The sequence below is a fragment of the Pipistrellus hanaki genome (genome assembly GCF_964339955.1).
Source record: "Pipistrellus hanaki genome assembly, chromosome: 11".
In the NCBI taxonomy this organism is placed as follows: Eukaryota; Metazoa; Chordata; class Mammalia; order Chiroptera; family Vespertilionidae; genus Pipistrellus; species Pipistrellus hanaki.
This window is the reverse complement of record NC_140513.1, coordinates 65,559,373-65,579,300: the sequence shown is the minus strand read 5'-3', so window position 1 is coordinate 65,579,300 and position 19,928 is coordinate 65,559,373. Positions and strand designations below refer to the sequence as shown.

Genomic DNA, 19,928 nt, shown 5'->3' with positions numbered 1-19,928 from the left:
CTACAACTAAGTAAAAAGATGCAGTCAGTAACCAAAACTGCCAACAAGCAAAAGCTCCCAGGACAAGATGGCTTCGCAATGAATTCTACTAAACATTTAAAGAAGAATTAATATCAATTCTTTTCAAACTCATCCAAAAACTGGAAGAAGGAATACTTCCTAATTTATTTTATGAGGCCAATATCACATTGATACTAAAGCCTGACAAAGACCTATACGCAAAGAAAACAATGCAAATAAGTAGGAAAATATCCTGTGTTCATGAACTGGAAGACTTAATATTATTAATCTATCAATCAATACTGTTCAAAACTATCTACTAATTCAGTGCAATTTCCATCAAAATTTTAATGAAATAGAAGTAAAAGGTTTTAAGAGACCACTGTGGATAATTGTAGGCCAACAAATTCGGTAGCCTAGATGAAATGGACAAATTCCTACAAGCCTACCAAGATTGAATCATGGATAGAAAAATCTTAAAAGACCTATAATGACTGTGGAGATGGAATCAGTCAGAAACCTCCCAATAAACAAAAGAGCAGGACCTGATAGATGGCTCTGCTGATGAGTTCTACCAGACATTAAAAAAAAATTAACCCCAGTTTTTCTCAAACCCTTCCAAAGTAAAGAAGAGGAAACACTTCCTCACTTATTCTGTAAAGTCAACATTACTCTGATACCAAAACCAGACTAAGATACTATTAGAAAATAAAACTACCAACCAGTATTTTTCTATGAATAATTATGCAGAAATCCTTAATATAATACCAGCAAACTGAATAAGTAGCATATTAAAACAATGATACATCATAACCAAGTTAGATGTATTCCTGGAATGCTAGCATAGTTCAACATTTTATAAAGTCAGTCACTGAAATACATCATATTAGCACGATCATCTCAGTTGATGCAGAGAAGACTTTTTGACAAAATTCAACACTCTTTCATGATAAAAAACTCCAACAAACTATGAATAGAAGGAAACTACCTCAACATAATAAAGGCCATTTGTAAAGAAACCCAGAGCTCTTATCATACTCATTGGTAACAGATTAAAAGTTTTTTCTCTAAGAACAGCAATGAGGAAAAGATTTCTGTTTTCACCACCAAAAAAAAAAAAAAAAAAAAAAAATCATCATGAGGTACCCAGGCTTGTCAAATTTGTGGAGACAGAAAGGAGAATGATGGTTATTAAGAGTTAGGGGGCAGGGGGGAGGAGGGAAGGGGAGAAGAGGAGTAGGGAGTTATATGAGCCCTGTGTTTCAGTTGAGGGGGTGAAAAAGTTCTGTAAAGAAGATAGTCATGATGGTCACACAGCAGGGTCTTTATACTTAATATGACTGAACTGTACACTTCTAAGTGGTTAGCCCTGGCCAGTGTGGCTCAATTGGTTGAGTGTCATCCTGGGCACCAAAAGGTCGCCAATTCATTTCTGGGTCAGGGTACATGCGGGCCAGTCCCTGGTTGAGTTGTTTGTATGAGGAAACCAGTTGTGTTTCTCTCTCCCTCTCTCCCTCTCCCTTTCTCTGTCTCTAAAATCAATAAAAACATTTTTAAATAAATTAGCTAATTTAATAAAAATTGTTTAAATTATTAAATTTTTATAGATAACAAAAAACAAGGCAATCAAGAGATAAGAACTGATTATTTATAAATAACAGTGAAATTACTGTATCAATATTTAAGTTCTGATACTAATTTAGAATGTAAAATTTATTTCTTAGGAAAGTAAGATAGAAAGTAAAAGAAAGATATTTAGAAAAATAGAAAAGTAAAGTAAACCTAAGAAAAATAGAGGAAATTGTATAAATTATCAAATTAAAATAAAAGCAAAACATAGTAAATCACTCATTGAAAAGAGTAAAATAGACAAACTTTTGAAAAGTCTAAGCTGAGGGAAAAAGGCATATACACAGAAAAGCTTAAGAAGCAGAACAGCCAAATAAGTATCAAGAGTATTTATTTATAACATCTTTAACATTTTCTAGAATATATTGTAAATGATTAAGATTGACTAAAGATTATGTGAAAAAATTATTAAATAATCTTAGAAGAAATTGAGAGGATATCAAAGATGTACAACTTTATGAAGGACTTAGGCTCACTGTTGTGTTTTTAAAATGAAGATATACATTTTTTTCAATATCACTTAGTATTATGTATAAGATGTCACATTAGATATATGTCAGTCAAAGCAAATCAGATATGGTTTTATTTTGTCCTTATAGAAATTAAAATAATTTATTTGCTCAAGTTTACAGCTAGTAATTGTCAGGATCAGGATCTGAAACTACACAATCTTACTATAGAGACTACATGCTTAACCAGCCTCTTGCTGTTGATAGCTGTCAAGTAAAATGGTCAAATGAAAACCACAGGAAAATCTCTACTTTTTCTTTGTCTTATGATATTTGTTGTAATGTTGTTCTTTTTCATCTAGGCTATCAAGACTTAGTATCTTATTTATCCCAGTATTCCCTTAAAGCATAGCCATGTGGTTCTCAACGAAAGTTAGTTGATAATAAAACTAAATGAACAACATTTCTCTTCTCCTACCTGCCCTTTCACTGACTCTGTTAAGAGAAGTCCCGACTAGCATGGCTCAGTGGTTGAGTCTGGACCTATGAACCAGGAGTTCACAGCTCGACTCCTGGTCAGAGCACATGCCCGGCCTGGGGACTCAGTCTCCAGCGGGGGTGTGCAGGAAGCAACCAGTCAATGATTCTCGCTCATCACTGATGTTTCTATCTCCCTCTCCTTTCCTCTATGAAATCAATAAGAATAAAAAGGGAAAAAAAGAATAATCTTGATCTCCATACTATATGGTCTTGACACCTGCCTTTACATGGTCAAAGACCCATCATATAACATCTCTACTTTATGTACCAAGAAAATGAAGCATAGGTCCAAAGTAACATGTACACAAGCTTTTTGTCTTTAAAGATTAAGGAATCCTATATAATAAAACCCTAACATGCAAATCATCCGAACAGCAGAACAACTTGTCGCTATGACTTACACTGACCACCAGGGGGCAGACGCTCAATGAGGAGCTGCCCCCTGGTGGTCAGTGCGCTCCCACAGGGGAGTGCCCCTCAGCCAGAAGCAGGGCTCACAGCTGGCGAGCACAGTGGCAGTGGTGGGAGCCTCTCCTGCTTCCTCTGCAGGCAGGCGATAAGGATTGAGGGGTCCTGGACTGTGAGAGGGATGTCTGACTGCCAGCTATTCTGGACTGCGAGAGGGCGCAGGCCAGGCTGAGGCACGCCTCTTCCCGTCCCGTGTCTCCCCCCCCCCCCCCCCCCCCCCCCCGCCATGCACAAATTTTGTGCGTCGGTTCTCTAGTATGTACTCTAACAATCTGTCCCATTCACCAAACAATTGGATAACAGTTGGATGGCCATACACCCAAAAGACTTTTCTTAAATCCAATTTAAAAAATTTTAGACCCCAGATCCATGGTAGGAGAGAAAGGGATAGTGAGGTCCTCTGTGTCTAAGCTGCAGGATGGAAGTGGCACTGCACTTACCTATCATTCTCTGAGCTGTCACAGGAGCCCGGTGCCCTGTGGAGGTATAAGAGTTTTGGAACCCCATGATGCCCTCTGGTAAAGGCCTTCTCTGTGAGGACGAGCGGGTGACGGGGCACAAGGAGCACCAACTCTAACAACATAGAGTAACTTTACAAGCTCAAAATCATGTACCCCCAAATTGTAACATTTTCAAGCAGGAGGCAGTATGGCCTGGCACGTGACCCCCCCTGGTGACTGTAACAGGTATTTAGGAGCAGATGACCTCATTCAGAGCGTCTATTAAAGCTCCACCTGAGAGAACCTGCAGGGACTAGAACCACAGTTAACCAGTGTTGTGAGTCAGGTTAGAGTTTTAATTAGCACCATGGTTCCTACCAAAACACCTGGGGTACTAGTCAGCCGAGTGACTCCGTCAGCCCCCAGGGAAATCTCTGGATGTGGACCACCAATCTCACTTCTGTAGCCTTACCAGTTGATTAACTGCTTTTCCCCATGTTTGTGGTGTTGTTGTTTTCTCTTCAAACAGTACAGTTTCATTGAGATGTAATTAATACACAATAAACTGTGTTTAAAGCGTACAATTAATAAGTTTTGATATATGTGTACAACTGTGAAACCATCACCACAATAATAGTCACCATGTCCATCACCCCCACCCCAAATTTTCCTTTTGCTACTATTAATGTAAAAACATCCAAACCTGTAAAGAATTTTTGTGAACTTATTTGAGCCAAGCTATCAACAGCTGCCAGGAAGAAGAATCTCAACAAATTAGGATAATGCTCCAGAGAATGGCTGTTTTTATCCTTGTTTTATAGATTAAGGAGGCGGAAGAAAGCGGGGTGGGGGTGGGGTGAGCGGGGAAACCTCTGGGATTGGGTAAAAAGTGAAATGATAGACAAATTGACAAATTACTTGGGTGGGTACAGGATAGTTTATAGTCAACAATTAACACGATAACAATAGCAATGAAAGAATTTGTGTCTCTGTCCTGGAGCCCAGGACATTTGGTTATACCCTTAGGGGTCCGGAAAGAAAGGGAAGTTACAAGTTACCCTTACATTTCAATGATATGTTGCAAAATATATAGATGCAAAAAGATAATAAGTTCAGTTAAGCTTAAGGTCGAAGTTGTCAGGGAAGATACTGGGTTAGGAAGTGACTACCTACCATAACTGCTTTTAGTTAAATTTCAGACCATCCTTTGTGGTTACTTGAGGTCTTTGAGTTTGTAAGACTGCCATGCAGGCCTTCCCAGAGCTTGTCAGGTCAGCATGTGGCCCCTTGCATCCACACTACTTTATAATCCCTCTCCTGCCCCTCCCCAAATCCCTATTCCCAAGCAGCCAGTGATCTGCTTATTCTATCATTAGTTTGCATTTTTGAGGAGTTTATATAAATGGAATGATTTGGGAACATTCATAAGTTTAAGATTACGATAGAAAAATCTAACTTTAAGAAAAAAATTTGGACAATAAAAGTTTATGTTTGTAACAAAGTTGATATGTACATTTTTCTATACTTTTCCATGACTGATCTTTTTATATTAATTTCTATTTGGCACTATTATTAAATAGTATAGCATATATAAACATAAAATGTTTCTTTTTACATTAATCTTCCATTTTTATGTCCAAAAGATATTGTCTCAATCCAAAGTTGTTTCACTTGATTTTTGTTTGCTTTTGTTTTTAATATTTTTGCAGAGCATATAGGATTGGGCAATGCAGAGATGTCAAAGTGTTTAGGCTGATATCCTTGGGAACTGTGGAGGAGATCATGTATTTACGGCAGGTATACAAACAGGTAAATATATTTTCCTTGTTTTAATTAAAAAATAAACATTTGCCTGTTTTCAAAAATTAGAAACAAACATGTGTAAATTTATATTTTAAGTTTTATTCTAACTGTGATATGGCATTTGTTAAGATTATATATAAAAGGCTAAGTGTCCCTCTGACTGGTAGCTATGATGCACAATGACCACCAGGGGCCAGACACTTCGACCAGTAGCTATGACGTGCACTAACCACCAGGGGACAGACACTCAACACAGAAGCTGCCATGATACACACTGGCCATTTAAAAATAAATGGCACCATGGACCTGGCACCGAACCAACACTCGGCTTTCGCCACATGGGACACAGACCCTGCCACCACCCCAGAGCAACACCCCACCAAATTGCAGCCAAGATCCCATGGCACAAAATGTGGTCCACAGCTCAGCCCGGCCTGGAAACAGTACTCTGGGCGCCAGGTAATGATTGTCACTTAGCAACAACTGGCTTCCTTTCCCTAGCAACTAGCTTCCTTGGAGTTTCTTCAGCCCAGCAACCCGGACTTGCTTTATAACCAGGTGCAAACATTTTACAATTCAATCAAATATCTGTGAAGCATTTTCCCATTCTTCATCTCATTTGATCCTCACAGAAGTCCTGGAGTTGGTAGATAAGAGACTCGGTAGAATCCTATTTTCTTTTCATTAGCCAGAAAACAGAGATTTAGAAAATTTAGAAACTTGATCCTACTGAAAAGAAATAAGAAATGGTGAAACTTGAAAATGACTTCAGGTTTTCTCACTGTGCAGAATATAGTCAAACACTGCTGCAGTTAAATATTTTATTCCTTGTTCTCCCTGCGTGATCTACCATAATAATCTGCTTTGTGTTGATATTTACTGTTGTGTTGCTGAAATTACCTGAAAGAAAAGTTGGGGTGCTTCACTGGGCTGGGAAAAGTTTAGCTAAATCAGAAAGCAGGTCTAATTAAGCAAGTTTATATTATAAAAGCCTAAGCAACTGTTACGCCGGAACAGCCAGAACAACGATCAGTTGCTATGATGCGCCCTGACCACCAGGGGGAAGATGCTAAGCCAGAAGCCAGTCTCATGGCTGGCAAGAGAAGTAGTGGTGGTGGGAGCCTCTCCTGCCTCTGCAGCACCGCGAAGGAGCAGTGAGCTGAGTGGTAAGGAGCAGAGAGTAGGGAGGCAGTAAGGAGCAAGGGGTCCCAGACTGCGAGAGGGTGAAGGCTGGGCTGAGGGACCCTCCCCTCCCAGTGCACGAATTTCATGCACCGGGCCTCTAGTATACATATAAAAGGTGAGTTTGACTCACACATGTGTGATACATATAAAGCTCTCGCTGGCGCCAATTGCTCACGTGTGTTTTGATCTGCCATTGTCTACCATGAATTTGGTTGACACTTCTATTATAGAAAAAGGGCGAATAGCAATATTAAAATATTTCTTTTAATTAATTTCCTTTCACCGTGCACAAATCTGTGCACCGGGCCAATAGTACTTCTATAAAAAGATTCTTAAGTTCATTGAATTTTAGAGCCGAAAGTTTCTTATGGCAATACTTCTTAAACTTTAATGTGCACATGAATCATCTAGGCTCGTGGTCAGCAAACTGCGGCTCGCAAGCCACATGCAGCTCTTCCACAAATACCGCGGCCTGGGCGGGTCTATTTTGAAGAAGTGGCGTTAGAAGAGGTTTAAGTTTAAAAAATTTGGCTCTCAAAAGAAATTTCAATCGTTGTACTGTTGATATTTGGCTCTGTTGACTAATGAGTTTGCCGACCACTGGTCTAGGGGATCCTTAAAACACAGCTTCTGATTTAGTCGGTCTGGGTGGAGCCCAAGATTCTGCATTTTTTAAAAATATATATTTTTTATTGATTTCAGAGAGGAAAGGAGAGGGAGAGAGAAATAGAAACATCAATGATGAGAGAGAAGCACTGATTGGCTTCCTCTTGCACACCCCACTCCTGGGATTGAGCCCACAACCCAGCTAGGTGCCCTGACTGGGAATTAAACCTTGATCTCCTGGTTCATAGGTCAGTGCTCAAATACTGAGCCACACCGGCCGGGCAAGATTCTCATTCTTACAAGCTCAGAGAAGTGCCAACACACGTATGTGTACAGCACAGTCAGAGTAGCGAGGTCACAGTTTCCCAGACTGTGGACCAAGACAGTGATATGCTACAGACGGGATACAGGTGCACTGGGATATCCATCCACAACTCTGAGCAGCAAGATGGTCAAAGCCAGCTTTGAGTAACAACCTCTGTTTATTCCAGGTAAATGTTCATATGTTACATATGTTGCCATTTTCTATATTTCCCATGACATGAAAAAAAGTGAGGAGAAGTGCCTTAGCAATAGTGAATGCAACTGTTTCATGTTGTACATAAAATGAAACTGGGACCCATAGCCACCTCAGTAACTAGAATTATAGGACTCAGGCTCAGGGGCCCAACTACTATGCTGGTGCCTTTAGTATTTATCTAAAATTGCATTAATTCTTTAATATCCTTAGGGTATCAATTACTCTTCCAGTTATGCCTCTAAATAAACAAGGTTTATTTAGTTTATAATTGCTGACTTGAGAAGATTTGGAATGAGGTTCAAGTTTAATTATAAATGTTAAATTTGAATTACTCCCTATATATTTAGTTGGCATTTCTTTAAGAGCAAACATCTGCCACATGTGGTGGTAGTTAACCTAAGAATGATCCAATCTTAAAATTAATGCTGTTTTCTTAATTCTAAAAATAGATCTGTACACAGCAGTTTTTGTTTTCTCTTAAAGCATTTAGCTCTGTAAGAAGCCTTTCATCTTTTTGTTCCCTGGTATAGCACAACTACTTAAAAAATAGTTTTTTAAACGTGTTTAACCAATCTCGGAAAAAAGTAGAGTATTATTTTTTTCAACTTAGGAGCAGTTCTTTAGAATAATATCTTAGCCCATCACAAGTAAGAGTCTTTCCTCGATCGTGTAATTTTTCATAGTCCCACTACTACATATGTACAGGGTGAGGCAGAGGCAGGTCTACAGTTGTTCATATGGAAAAACAATACAATAATTAATAAATAATAATACAAAAATAAACTCTGTGTTTTGTGTACTCACAACTGTAAGCCTAATTTTGTCCTACCCTGAATATAGTTTTTAACTATTCATCTGACTATAATGAGATAAAATGGCCTATTATATAATGTATATTATATACTATATAATAAAAAGGCTTCAGAAGATGAGGATAATTTAAATTTTCAGAACTTCGTAGTATCTAGTTACTTATTAAAATACTTTTTAAATGTGAGCCACTTAGGGAAGATTCGGGCATACAGCTAGGTAGGCACAAATAAATATAAGATGGCAATCATGGGAGGAAATTAAATGTTATTTAAAAGATTGATTGGACTTTGAACCAAGGGTGCATATGGCATACACACACTAGCCTCTCACATGTTTCTCAGATCTTTGGGGGGAAATAAATATCCAAAAATAACTTTTAGAGAAAAAAAGAAACACCTGTAAAAATGTTGGGAAACAAGAAAAGTTTACTCTGTGGTCCAGAAATTATAAGGAACCCTGAAAAACAGAAAGCAGATGGGATCAGATTAGAGGAAGAAACCAAACTAAACTCAGTCAGGAAACGGCCACTGAAAAGGATAGGTGTAACTTCTGGATATTCCAAATTTAGAGTTACCAGATACTAAATAAGGGAGCTTGGGGGTGACCTAACAAGATGGTTTAACCCTTAACATATTATCCCTTTGCACCGAATTACAGCCAACAGAGGTGTCTGCCCCCAAGAGAGACAATAATTGGAAATAGTGGGATCAAAGAAGCAAGGCAGAGCAGCATTTTGCTGGAATCAGGAAGAAAGGTCCTCCCATTGCCCAGAAAATCGCACCTCCCTGCTTTGAATAGTCACGGTGGTAGGGTGAGATAAGCACAATATTTGAAGACAGATGAATACTCAACAAAAATAATTTTTTAACAATTTAGGAAAATAAACACTGAAAATGGTCCTCAAAGATACCAGGTCCTAATCCCTGTAAATGTTATTTTATTGGGGGGGGGGGGCGGGAGGTATCTGGTTAAGTTAGTGATTTTTAGATGGAGAGATTAACCTAGATTATCCCAGCATGGCCCAAATCATAATTGGCCTTTTAAGAAAGAATCAAAGGGAAATCTGACCCAGAAGACAAGGCAGCCTAGCCACAGCGGCAGACGTGGGAGTGATGTAGTCACAGACTCAGGAATGCTGGCAGCGCGGGAAGCTGGACGCGGCAGGGAATGGTTTCTCCCGGAGAGCGCCTGGAGAAGGCGTGGCCCTGCCAAAGCCTTGTCGTCAGCCCAGCGACATGGATCTCAGACTCCTGGCCTCCAGACTGTAAGAGAATACATTTCTGCTTTTTAAAACACTAAGTTTACGATAATATTAAGGAGCCATAGGAACTCATGCAGGCACTCCAAAAAAAGAAGTAACTTCAGAGAAAACAAAATCAATGGAAGAGATTATGAAAGAAATATAAAGAATATATTCAAATAGTAAGTGAGGTTGTAGGACCATGGACTCAAGAACAGAATACTAGGAAAAATCATCCCAAACAATGAAAAACTCCAAAGGTAGGCTGAGTAGCAAAGAGCAAAGTTTTCATCTAAAAGAAAGCCACACAGTTCTACATTACAGAGCAAAAAGACAGACACAACACATGGGAGAAAAGATGGGGGGCATGACGGCTAGATCTAGAAGTTCATTATCAGCCTTTGTATGTTTTTTTAATTAATTTTTTTAAAATTACAGTTTACATTTAGTATTATTTTGTATTAATTTCAGTTGTACCCGCATAGTGGTTACCACCATTATCAGTCTTATAGGTGAAGAGAACAGAAGGAAAGAAGTCCCACATAAAAGAGACATATAAAACGTAGCAAGCAAGCCTGCAGGGTAGCTCAGTTGGTTCGAGCACTGCCTCAATACACCAAGGTTGTGGTTCCATCCGGTCAGGGCACATACAAGAATCAGCCAATGACTGCATAAGTAAGTGGCACAACACATCGATGTTTCTCCATTGCTCTTTCTGAAAAATCAATAAAGTAAAAAAAAAAAAGAAAAGGGGGGGGGGGGGGAAGAGAACAAGTCCACAGCAACTGTCCTTCAGGTTTGGAACATTGCATGTAATCTAAAGTTTGGCTTCAGAAATTTAGATATATTTAGAAATACGTTTTTTATTTATAGAAGAGTTGTGAGAACAGCACAAAGAATTCTTAATTAACTTCATCCAAATTCCCCAGTTGTTCACATTTCACCCCATTTGCTTCCTTTCTCTCAGCTGTGATCTTTAATCTTTTTCTGAACCATTTGAAAGTTGCTGGTTTATCACCTCTAAAAATAGTCTAGTATAGATTTCCCCCAAACAAGGACACTCTCTTATTTATATGTACATGTGAAAGTACTGTTACGCTTGCCCTAGGTTGGCTCAGTTGGTTGGAGCATTGTCCCATGCACCAAAAGGATGGGGTTCAATGCCCAGTCAGGGCACATACCTGTGTCGAAGGTTTGATCCCCAATCAGAGCGCCTGTATGAGGCAACCAATTGATGTTTCCCATATCAATGTCTCTCTCCCTCTCCCCCTCTTTTTCCCTCTCCCTCTCTTCCCTTCTTCCCCTTCTTCTCTCTCTCTCAAATCAATAAACACATCCTCTGATGAGGATGAAAAAAATAATTTTATGCATTAGAGACACTTAGTTTTAAATATTGTTCTGCAACTCCCCCCGCCCTGTTCTCTCGGAAACTCAAGCTATCAAATCAAGAAACTAACCGTGATACATTACCTTGTAATCCACAGAACCCATTCAGATTTTACCAGTTGTCCTAGTAATGTTTCCTTTTTCCTAACTGGTTCAGGATATGGTTACATTTCTTTTTGTGACTCTTTGGTTTTCTTACACCTGGAATAAGCTTTCCTTGGCTTTCATGTTCTTGATAGTTTTAAAAAATAAGACCTTCGCTATGTAGGATTTCCTTCGCTATCAGTCCATTGATGTTTCTCGTGCCCAGACTCAAGTCCAGAAGCCTTGCCATGAACGGTATGAAGCAGTTCTGTGCTCTGCTCATTGCATTGGTCAGAAGGCATATGGTGGTGCCTGCCCCAGTGTTGGTGATGTTAACTTGATCACCAAGCAAGTTAGTGTCTGCTGGCTTTCTCCACTACAAGTGCCATTTTTTTTTCTGGTTGTAATTGATAAATGTATTACGGGAAAATCTCTATGATTATGCTAATGTTCTGTCTCTCATCACACCTTACCCATTGGCCTTAGCATTCACTGCTGATTCCCTCTGGAACCAGCTACCGCTGTGATGGTTGTCAGATGGTGATTTTTCTATTTCCGATATTCCTGCTTTCTAAAAATATGTTGGCATTCTACCATGAGAGCTTATTTCCCCTTCTCTTCTATTTGTTTAGTCTGTGTGGTCTCATGGGTTCCTACCTTAGTAACATTACAACTCATTGACTACAGTAGGTCCTCGGGTTACGTTGGAGATCTGTTCCTACAGCGCAATATAACGCTATTTTCGCCATAAGCCAGAACCCACCTACATAAGCATCTACGTCACTCACATGGAGCACATACACAGCAGTAATGAAGTGAAACAGTAAAAAAAAAGTTAAAGAAAGATAACAATTCCTGACTTTTACATGTGATAAATAAATAATAAAAAACATAAAGCACATATGTACATACGTCAAAATGACGGAACCTTTTTTTTTTTTATAAATAAATGGAAGATGGCAACGTAACCACAAGTAACCACGAAATGACATACATCAAGCCCCAACGTAACCCGAGGACTGCCATTGATACTCAAACTATCTCATTTTTGACCAGTGGGAACCCTATCAAGGTAGCACCTGTCATTTTGACAGGCCTCCATAATCCTGTCATTTTGACGGGCCTCATAATTCCTTTTCCACTTCTTACTGTGGTGAACTGAATAGTGGTCCCTCACTGGATTGTCTGGGTGGGCCCACTGTAATCACAAAGATCCTTATGGGGGAGAGGGCAGGAGGATCAAATAAAGACGAGGAGATGTGAGGGCAGAAGAAGAGGGTCAGAGAGAAGGACATGAAGATGCCTTATTGCTGACCTTAAAAATGGAGGAGGAGGTCCTGAAATTCTCAACATGATGAGCATTCCTTCTTTTCTTTTGTGTTGTGAACAAATCCAAGCATTTTGTTGCTTTATTTGAGTTTTTCTTAAGCTGGAAACTAAGCTACACTTTCCAGTTACTATTTTTTCCCCTACCCTCTTGAATTCCAATGTTGTTTAAAATATTAATATATATATATATAGTTAGCCTACAGGTGGATTTATCTGCCTTTTCTTTACTGGAACCACTTTGGAAAACTCATTTTAAGTACAAAATACCGTGCCTTTTATAAGCTTTGTGATAAAACTTTGGTATTACACATACAAGATTCAGATTTAATGCTTACATGTTATTTCTGGTAATTATATTTAACTAGTGGCTCAGTGCACGAAATTCATGCGTCGGGGGGTGTTCCTCAGCCCAGCCTGTGCCCTCTCCAATCTGTGACCCTTGGAGGATGTCCGACTAAACCGGCAGTCAGACATCCCTTTAGTTGGGCCTAAACCGGCAGTTGGACATCCCTCTTGCAATCTGGGACTGCTGGCTCCTAACTGCTCACCTGCCTTCTCGCCTCCAACTGCCCTCCCCTGCCAGCCTGCTCGCCCCCAACTCCCACCCACTGCCAGCCTGATTGCTCCTAACTGCTTCCCCTTGCTGGCCTGCTCACCCGCAACTGGCCCCCCCAGCAAGCCTGCTCGCCCCAAACTGCCCCCCCCCCCCGGCCTGATCACCCCCAACGGCTCTCCCCACCTGTCCTGATTGTCTCTAACTGCCTCAGCCTCAGCCCTGCCACCATGGGTTTGTTTGGAAGGATGTCCGGAAGGCCTCCAGGTCTAATTAGCACATTACCCTTTTATTCGTATAGATAGTGCTGCAGTCGGACAATACAGTGTTTAAGGTAAAGTCAGTAGGGAGGGTAAAATCATCAGTGAGGAGGCCATCCGGTGCATCGACTGCTATTGTGGTTCTGTATTCCCAGAAGGGGAGCCCATGCTTCTGAGACATTGATAGTGAATTGATTAAGCTGATATGTTGATCCATAACTTCTTCAAACTAAAGTCACAAGAGTCTCTTGTTTTAATAGTAACATCCTGAAAGTGAAAAATATATAGTGAAATATATATATTTTTTGTTAATCCTCATCTGAAGATATGTTTCCCGTTGATTTTTAGAGAAAGTAGAAGGGAGAAGGTGGGGTGTGTGTGGGGAGAGAGAGAGATAGAGATAGAAATAGAGATAGATAGATAGATAGAGAGAGAGAGAGAGAGAGAGAGAGAGAGAGAGAGAGACATTGATGTGAGAAAGACACATTGATTGGTTGCCTCCTGCAATGAGCCCTGATCAGGACCAGGGATCAAATTTGCAATCCAGGTATGTGCCCTTGACTGGGAATCAAACCTCAACCCTTCAGTGTGTGGACTGATGCTCTACCACTGACACACAGCAGCCAGGACATGAGTTAATGTTTTGTTGTAAGGAATTAAATGAGAAAATGTAAAAATGCTTTACATGTAGTAAGTGTTTGATAAGTAGGAGCTATTAAGAATAATTTTAGTTGCCTAGAGTAATTTATTACAGTACAAACCAATTCTGATAATCACAATAACATGTGATTTCTTACTAATCTTTCTGTCAACAATAGACTGAAGTTGTTTTCATTCTGGGCATTTTTTTGTTTCTTGCAAGTAACTTAAAAATATACATGGGGTTAATCAGATTATATTTACATTACATTCATTAAAATTCCATTAAATAGACACATTGATATTGATACAAAAATGGCATATGTCCTTAAGGATTCCATGTTAATATTCTTTCTATATTCAAAATTATTTCAAAGATGCAATGTTTCTAAACCACAAATGGGTTCTTGCTATTAATTGACAGTGTAACCATGGCCAGTTAGTTTGACACCAATATGGTTATCAAATAATTACTTCAGATTATAATTTAACTTTGATAATGTAGTAATTATTTCTATCAGTTTTAGTAGTTCCCATTGTAATAATAGTCAGGAAAGGAGAAAAGTGAATCCAAATGTATGCCTATATTATTAAATATTTTATGTCAGGTGGCTAGTCCTTCAAGATGTGATCTTGACTGAGTCGGTATAAATAGATAAAATAGTCTTCTTCAATAGGACTGGCCAGATTATTATTATTTCACCATAATGGCAACATCTGCTTGGAAAATTAAAATAAAATTTCCTCCCTAAGGAGGATCTGCCTGCTCCAGCTAAAGCTGTGTATATACATGGAATGCCAGGAAATTCTGACATATTGTTGGCGCAAACACTTCAAAAATATCTTGTGTTTTTTTCTGTTTTAGCAACTTCAGTGTGTGGTGGTTGGAAGTGAAAATGCCAAGCGGTATTTTGAAGCAGTTCAAGGATCAAAAGAGCATCGTGGAGAGCTTTTTGGACTCTGTAATCTCTTCAAACTGAGGCCCCAAGGGTCTTGTCTTACGAAGGACATCCTGGAGGTTTGAAATTGTTCTCTGACCTTTCCAATATTTTAAACGTCGTTTTCTCCCTCAGGAAACTTGAAATATAATTGTTAGTGCCTTTTCAGAGAAATTTGTAGTTTTATTCATAAAAAAATGCCTTATGTTTATAATTTCTACTTCTTGAGAAGAAATGAGTTACTGTACCTCTATATTAAGATTTTCCCATGCATGCTAACAAATAATCTACACACACAAATACAGATACATATACTAGATAGTGTGACCTCCAACGCCATTTTCAGACTGGGAAAGAGAAGTCTATTATTTTGAAACAGCTGTTGAAGTCAGAACCTAAAAAAAAGAGAGACTTTCCTAAATAAACAAAAGTATAAAATGTGTTTTGATTAAAAGTTACCAAATATTCCCTGAGATGCACTCCCATGTCTCATGGAGATTTTTGTTTTCTGTTCCCAGTAAAAATTCCACACCAATATTTCAAACTCTCCCAGTTGTGTTCATCCTCAGCATACAGATGTTTCTTATTCCTCAAATGAGACATTTATATCCTTTAAAAATCTTTTAAATTCTTTAATATACCACACTATTGAGGCTATTAACCTATTTTCTAGTTGATATTTAGTATTATAAAATCCTGGACTATCTTTTTTTTTTTTTTTTCAAACCACCCCCTTGCTCCCATCATATAGATGAAGAAACTAAGTCTTAGAATTAGGATATTTTCCTTAATTTTCAGGACTTTGTAATAAAACCTTAATACTATACTTCATTTATTCATTAGGTAACATAAAAATAGTTCAAGGAACAATTGGTCCCTGTCTTTAAAGAACTTAGGCCATCTCGGTGGGAGGTGGGAGAGAACATTTACACAATGAAATGTAACATCAGAAAGCGTTTGCTGAGCCGAAACCGGTTTGGCTCAGTGGTAGAGCGTCAGTCTGTGGACTGAAAGGTCTTGGGTTTGATTCTGGTCAAGGGCATGTACCTTGGTTGCGCGCACATCCCCGGTAGGGGGTGTGTAAGAGGCAGCTGGTCGATGTTTCTCTCTCATCGACGTTTCTAGCTCTCTATCTCTCTCCCTTCCTCTCTGTAAAAAATCAATAAAATATATTTATTAAAAAAAAATAAAGCGTTTGCTGAGCAGGTAGCAGTATGACTCTAGCCGAATTCTAGTAAGTGAACAAACACTAACTCTCGGCTAAAAGGAAGGAGCATGTTGTTTGTACATTGTGACTATTACAACTGTCACATCGTTGCAGTGTCTACTGCTGAGTTTTATGTTTATAGTAACTGATTCTGGACTGAGTGGCCCACTTAAAGTCCCTTTCTTTGAATATGCTATTTCTTGTTACAGACTTGTCTTCCCATTTCTTTTCTCTCATCTGTTGAATATCCCTGTTTGGCCTCCAGGGCTCTTTCAGACCTTGCCTCCATCTCAGAGTATTAAGCAATACACCAGCTGACATACATGTTTCTAATTTGAAATCATTATCTATAAAATATATTAGCATGATATTACTTATGCCATTTTTGCCATAGTTTAGTTCTCTATTTTATGAGAATCGCCACCTATTCTTTGGTTGAACAAGTGTTAGTAAGACATGTCTGTATGACAAGTTATTAAATAGAAATTGCTCTGTTCTCTGGGTGTCCCAAATATATTTTATTTCTTTATTACTAATGACAAACTCCCAGGTTTTATCTTGTTTGTGGTTTTTGCTAAGCATATCATAGGCATTCAATTATTAAATATTGAGTTAAAGTTGTTCATTTGTTGTCAATCATATTTTAAAATTATTCAGGCCTGGTTAAATTCATGTGCTTTTGGCCAAACAGTGTTTTAAAATGTTACTATGCTAAGCCCTCTATAATGAAAGCATGTATTATATCATAACATAAAAGATGAATTTCATTTCTTGTGATACATTTTAATTTTTAAAAGCTATAATAAATCTCTTTAAAATGTTTAAAGATGTAGAATTTACAGAACATTTTTAATCTGATGATTTCTGAGCAATTGAGTTATATTTTTCATTGACTTTTTTAAATCTACATCATAGTTTCTCTTTAGAATTAGATATTGAGAGTTCATCTCACAAATATTTATTGGATATATACTAAATATCAAGTACTGTTCATAGAGCTAAGTATACAGAAATGAATAAAACATACCCCCGAAATAATCCTGCCTATAAAAAAAATTATATTTGGGGGGATAAATAATAAGCAGAAAAAAATAAGTGAAGCTTACACTATATTATGATGATAGATTCCAAGGCTAAAAATAGAGCAGGTAGAAGATGAATAAGTTCTGACATCTAATGCCCAGCACAGTGATTACTACTGTATTATATATTTTTAAATTGCTGAGGGGCAAAGATCATAAATGTTTTCAGCACACACAAAAAATGATCATTATGGGACATGATAGAGATGTTAGCTAAACTACAGTGGTGATCATATTGTAGTACATAAATGTATCACATCCACATGCTGTGTACTTTAAACACACAGTGTCATATGTAAACTGTACTCCATTAAAATAAAATGAGAGCGGGAGGGAATAGGGAGGCTGCCAGGGAAACCACATTTCAATTGTAAATGAGTGGCCCCGGAAGAGCTCACTGTGGGAAGGCATTTGATCCTGTGAAGAGACCGGGGAAGATGTGATTGGTACAAAGGAACAAGTGCAAAGGCCCTGGGGGAGGAGAGCCAACAGCACGATTTCAAATGGCAGGGAGGCCCTGAGGGGGTGGAGTGGAGTCCCGAGAGAGTGAGATGGGGCCATACAGAAACTTTGATTCTGACTTTGAGGGAGCCAACAAGCGGTCAAGGGGTTCTGAACAGAAGCATGACTCTGACCTGTGTTACCTGGACTAATATTAAGAATCAGACAGCAGAAGTACAGGAGTGGAAGCAAGATGTGAGGTAGGAGGGTAATGCCATAACCAGCCCAGAAGTGGCGTGGTTCGGGCCAGGATGACAGAGTGATGGGCCAGAGGGCAGGAGAAAGACAGAGGGTTAACCATGTCTCCCAGGTGCTGGCTGCTGGCAGCAGGAAACTGCAGTTGCCTGTTGCTGTCACAGAGGGGCTCTGATGGCTTGAGGGTCCTGGCACAGCCAGTGGTAGCTGTGCAGCCATTTCGCACCTGTCGGAAAGATGAAGTCAGCCATGGGAAGGAGGCTCCCCCTCCTGTGCAGTAATAGCTTCTAGGCATTGCAAGAGAAAGTATGGCAATTTAGGAACTGTTTATCACGCTCTAAAGATCTGTAGGGGAAATTCTCCCTTGTTGCCCAGATACTAGGTAGCTGGAACCATGCCATTGGCATATCTATGTATTCATAAGCTGGACATTTGTAACTCTGGTGATGCTAGTATTATTTCCCCTCACTCTATCAACAAATAAAGCCTTAAAAGATAATATATTAATTTCCTTTTGAAGAAAATTTAATATTCTAGAATTCAGGCAATTAAATACCTCTGCTAAATGATATACCAAAAGCTTTATATGCATTAACTAGAGGTGCAGTGCATAAAATTCATGCCCAGGGGAAGAGGTCCCTCAGCCCAGCCCTGTGCCCTCTCGTAATCTGAGACCCCTCCGGTAAGGTCCCTAGTCTTGGCTTGCGATCAGGGCCTATTGGGGCTTTCCTTCCCCAGGGCTGCTGGCAGCTGGCCCCACCCCCACCGCTTGCCATCTCATCTGTGCAGCGCTGCTCCCCCTCCCCCACCACCAGTTGCCTCCCTCTGTGGGCGACAGGCATTGGGTGCGATCGCTTGGCTGGCCTGGCACTGGTGTGTGTCACATATAGCATGGTTGTCCGGAAGGTCGTCCGATGGTTATTCTGCTATTCCGTCAGTTGGTCGATTTGCATATTACACTTTGATTATTATAGATATTTCCCAAAGATATAGCAAACCTGTTATATAATTAAGACCTTTTTAAGTTTCATATTAGAATGGGCCTTTTCATTTTGAGGTCTACTACTATACCTAAGCAATCAATAAACCTTTTAATAAATATGAACAATAAATACACTAGCAATATAGGCTATGATATCAAGTTTTCAGTATTCAACATTATCTGTGCTGTTTGAAATGTAGACAATATGTCCTTATTATAATTATTACATAGACATAGACATGGTTATTATGGAGTCATTACTGTATGTATACATATAAGATTTTTCCACCCCTCCTTACCTACTATAGCTTTTAATGGAATTGTCTAAAAAGCACTGTTAGTTTTCTATCTGAAAAAGTAAGCTTTAAAACAATAAATAAGAGTGTTTTATGGGCCCAGTATGCTTTTGCTGTGCCCCTCCACTATCTAAGAATTAATAGTATTTTAAAATGTTATATAAAATGTATGAGTTCCTTAATTAGCAAATTTAAAAATAGCTAAGAGCTAAAGCAAAGTGACTCTTTCTTAACACCATGTTTTCTCATGCCTTTGCTGTTGTTTATCTGGGTGTGATTTTCCCCCATATTTTACACAGTTGTTTGCATTCTTCATAGAGGGAAGGCCAAGTGGAAGCAGGGGTCATGACAGCCACAACGTGGTTGAAAGAGGAACCTCAAGAACACCAACAAGAACCAGTAAGCAGTGTTGGAATCTGTAGCCCAAAATGTCTAGAAAACATTGACTGTGACAATTTTAAGTTTCCTCCCTTTCCTCCTTTGTTTTTCAATGTGTAAAGAAAATGCCTTCTTAAAAAAAGTAAAGGATACAAAATTGGGACTTGTCAGTAAAATTAACAATTTAGGCTAATTTAACATTTTGTATCATAAGAACAAGAGCGCCCATCAGGCATTTATATCTACACTGGAATTTTAATTCTACCAAACTATCTCCAAAATTAAATAACTGTGTAAGTAACCAATCCAAGCTAAAATTATATTTTATATGTTGATAGTTTTTTAATTTTTTTATTTTCCTGTGAATTCTTTTTTTAAAATTTAAATTCTTTATTGTTTAAAGTA

General features: G+C 38.8%; 1 protein-coding gene across 2 annotated transcripts in view; it reads left to right on the top strand.

Moving 5' to 3' along the window:
• Positions 1-19,928, top strand: part of ERCC6L2 (ERCC excision repair 6 like 2) — a gene marked incomplete at its 3' end in the record, with an annotated part of 107,751 nt that overhangs the window by 54,129 nt on the left and 33,694 nt on the right. Inside the window, exons 13-15 of one of the 2 annotated variants that reach the window (XM_084898938.1) lie at positions 5,236-5,335; positions 14,810-14,962; positions 19,464-19,544. In XM_084898938.1, the coding sequence (XP_084755064.1) occupies positions 5,236-5,335; positions 14,810-14,962; positions 19,464-19,544 (334 nt within the window). Of the gene's footprint in view, positions 1-5,235; positions 5,336-14,809; positions 14,969-19,463; positions 19,545-19,928 lie in introns of those variants that run through there. The other variant, XM_084898939.1, reaches the window with a different exon arrangement.